At 46.3% G+C, this 2,548-nt stretch overlaps 1 protein-coding gene across 1 annotated transcript; it reads right to left on the minus strand.

Moving 5' to 3' along the window:
• Positions 1-170: 170 nt before the first annotated feature.
• Pmar_PMAR025214 (chromosome region maintenance protein 1/exportin, putative) lies at positions 171-2,457 on the minus strand (the record flags this gene model as incomplete). The annotated part of the gene is made up of 11 exons (XM_002771649.1): positions 171-253; positions 306-360; positions 405-448; positions 530-661; positions 1,067-1,141; positions 1,189-1,285; positions 1,481-1,570; positions 1,616-1,728; positions 1,779-1,832; positions 2,080-2,212; positions 2,300-2,457. Coding segments are annotated over 11 exons (1,034 nt in total), but the record flags the coding sequence as incomplete, so codon positions are not given.
• Positions 2,458-2,548: the final 91 nt, after the last annotated feature.

Here is a 2,548-nt window from a genome sequence, read left to right on the forward strand (position 1 = left end):
ACAACTTGTTGACTACACTCTTCAGGAACCTCCAATGCGCCTTCAAGAACCGCGGATACTGTCCAACGACGTACCTTGGTGAAGACTGACCATTCCAAAACTTCACGAAAGATATCAATTTTCAACTTATGAATTGGAATGAGTTCGAGACAATGGAAAATCGAACGTACATCAGACAGGACGCCACCATGGCTTTGTTCTCAACTCCCCTCTTCACTTCGCAGAGAGTGAGCAAATCCCTGATAACGTTGACCTGGGTGGGAGTGAGAGGTCTCTCTAGCTTCCGTGAAAACCCGGACACTTACGATGAACCTTTTCTCGTCATTTTCCGGCATCGCCCCCGATATCGATCCCACCGACCTGAAAAAGCATCGAGAACGTCTTCGCAGCGAAGTTGATCTCACCAACAAAGACGACTGAGCAAACCGCAGTTCCAGTCTGAGGGAGACTCGCTATTCCTATGTTCAGCGGTGATCTGATTGGTACCGAACCTGACAGCAACAACATGTTCCAGGAGCTGGGAAGCAACGGCTAACTCGCTGAGGATATCCATCATGATATTAACCATGTTGCTAGGATCCAAATGTGTAAGATAAATGAGACACTCTCGCATCATACGATACATAGCTAACTCATCCGTATCCACTTCTCCTTCTCGCACCTACAGCGTGATAATCTGCTAATAATTCAACAAGGTTTGAGGAAGAGAGATACTGAGCACTGAGCAACAGGCACTGGACTGCAAAAGTAGTATGCCTCCAAATGCTTGTTGGTTAAAATGGCATAGCACTACCGTTTAATGAGGTATCGATTGCATTCAGAAAACTTAATAATTTGACTTGGAAAACCGTGAGAATGGAATGACATTGAAGTACAAAATCTCTAGGACAGTCAGCACAGCTGCAGAATCAATGAAAGGCCCCACTGAGATGAGTCGCATCAAATAAGACCGTTCCCAGATAAGCAACGTCTAGACAATCGTTGCGTAAAAGCTGTGAAGGTATAGAAATTAATAGCGAAGGCGATTCCGAGATGGAGGATTGCGCTGTAACATCCAACACCTTACAATCTCGCCATCCTCGTTCTCCTTGATGGTCACCTCGGGAGGCTTCGCCATTCTCATGATCATCACTCGCCGAACCTGCGATGATACTATACAGCTAAGAGATTAGTCTATACAATAGTTACGTTATCGAGTATTGGCTGATACTTAGCGATGAGCTCCTCTTCATGGCCACCACCAGTAGCTTTAACATCGACTGACATATCAGTAGACCCGCTCAAGCTGAAAGGCATGGCAGGGTTGCGCACTCAAGTTTTGATCCACATTCATATATTCCAGCGAAAACAACATCAATGACGAATCCTCGCGGATTTTGACGACGGAGAGCGAAGTTCAAAATTATCGACAAACCTTCACAAATGAATGCTGGTTTCCTCATATCGATTATCCAAAATCCCCGGGGAACACGGAGCTCACCTTAGCATGAGTGGTGGCTGCTGCTGTTGGCCTCCACCCATATTCTGCTTCTGACTCTGCTCCTTCCGGGCCTTCTCTCGATCGAGATATCTGGTAGTTCCCATCAGCGAATTCAACTCCGAGAAGCGATCTTACAGTTGAGCAGCGAACATCTGCCAGAACTCTACACATATCTTGAATATCTCATCGTTTGGTAAGGCCGAGATTTTCGCCAACGTGGCGAGGGCCGGACCTGTAATCTCGTATGCCTGACCATAGCCATGTCCGGCATTGATTCATCCGAGCTCAGAACACTTACTCCGACTACTGCCTTCATATTGTAGCGGATGAAGTTTGTGAGAAGTAGTGATAACTGAAGACCACAAGGATTAACGAGAGAAGTCGCAGTGACGATGAAATCGAGAATAACGGCGCAGATTTAACACTATCACCATGATGGCCACACCATTTTTGCCAAGAGATTCTTATCGCAGTTCCGTTACAGTTGGCAGAGAATACATAAACTACGATGTGATTTGTCGTTCACTGTGGACACTGCTAACTCAGCCCCCTGTTGATTAGTAATCAACTCGACGAGCTGAGCGCGACAATGAACTCACCTGGTTCATGAACACTTCCCAGAATATCCTATTTTGTCCACGAAGACCTTCAAAGCTCTGGAATACTTCTACTGGGATACTATGCAGTTTATTAACGACGGCAGCGAAGCACTGCAACAGGGTGGGTTCGTATCTGCGTAAGTAGATTGTAAGCAGGACACGAGTCGCATTTTCCACTCGAGATCAGACGAGTCCACCCAAGGTTCATAGTTTGCCTTACTTTCCGGAATCGGGATCGTCACCGATTTTCAAACAGCCGACTTCATTGAGACATCGAGCACACTCTATCCGAAAGCAGAGGGGGTCCCAGAAATGGCCAAGCAGCGTTGGGAGAATATCTGTCTCAAATACCTGAGATGATTTTGGCTTGTTATTCATGAATCATGCTCAATGAACCCCGAAGGAAAAGGTCGTTGGAGCCTGCTTACATAGCCCAGCGGTATCCATTTCAGGAAGTGAGATAGAGTAT

This window comes from Perkinsus marinus, assembly GCF_000006405.1.
Source record: "Perkinsus marinus ATCC 50983 genomic scaffold scf_1104296962730, whole genome shotgun sequence".
In the NCBI taxonomy this organism is placed as follows: Eukaryota; Perkinsozoa; order Perkinsida; family Perkinsidae; genus Perkinsus; species Perkinsus marinus.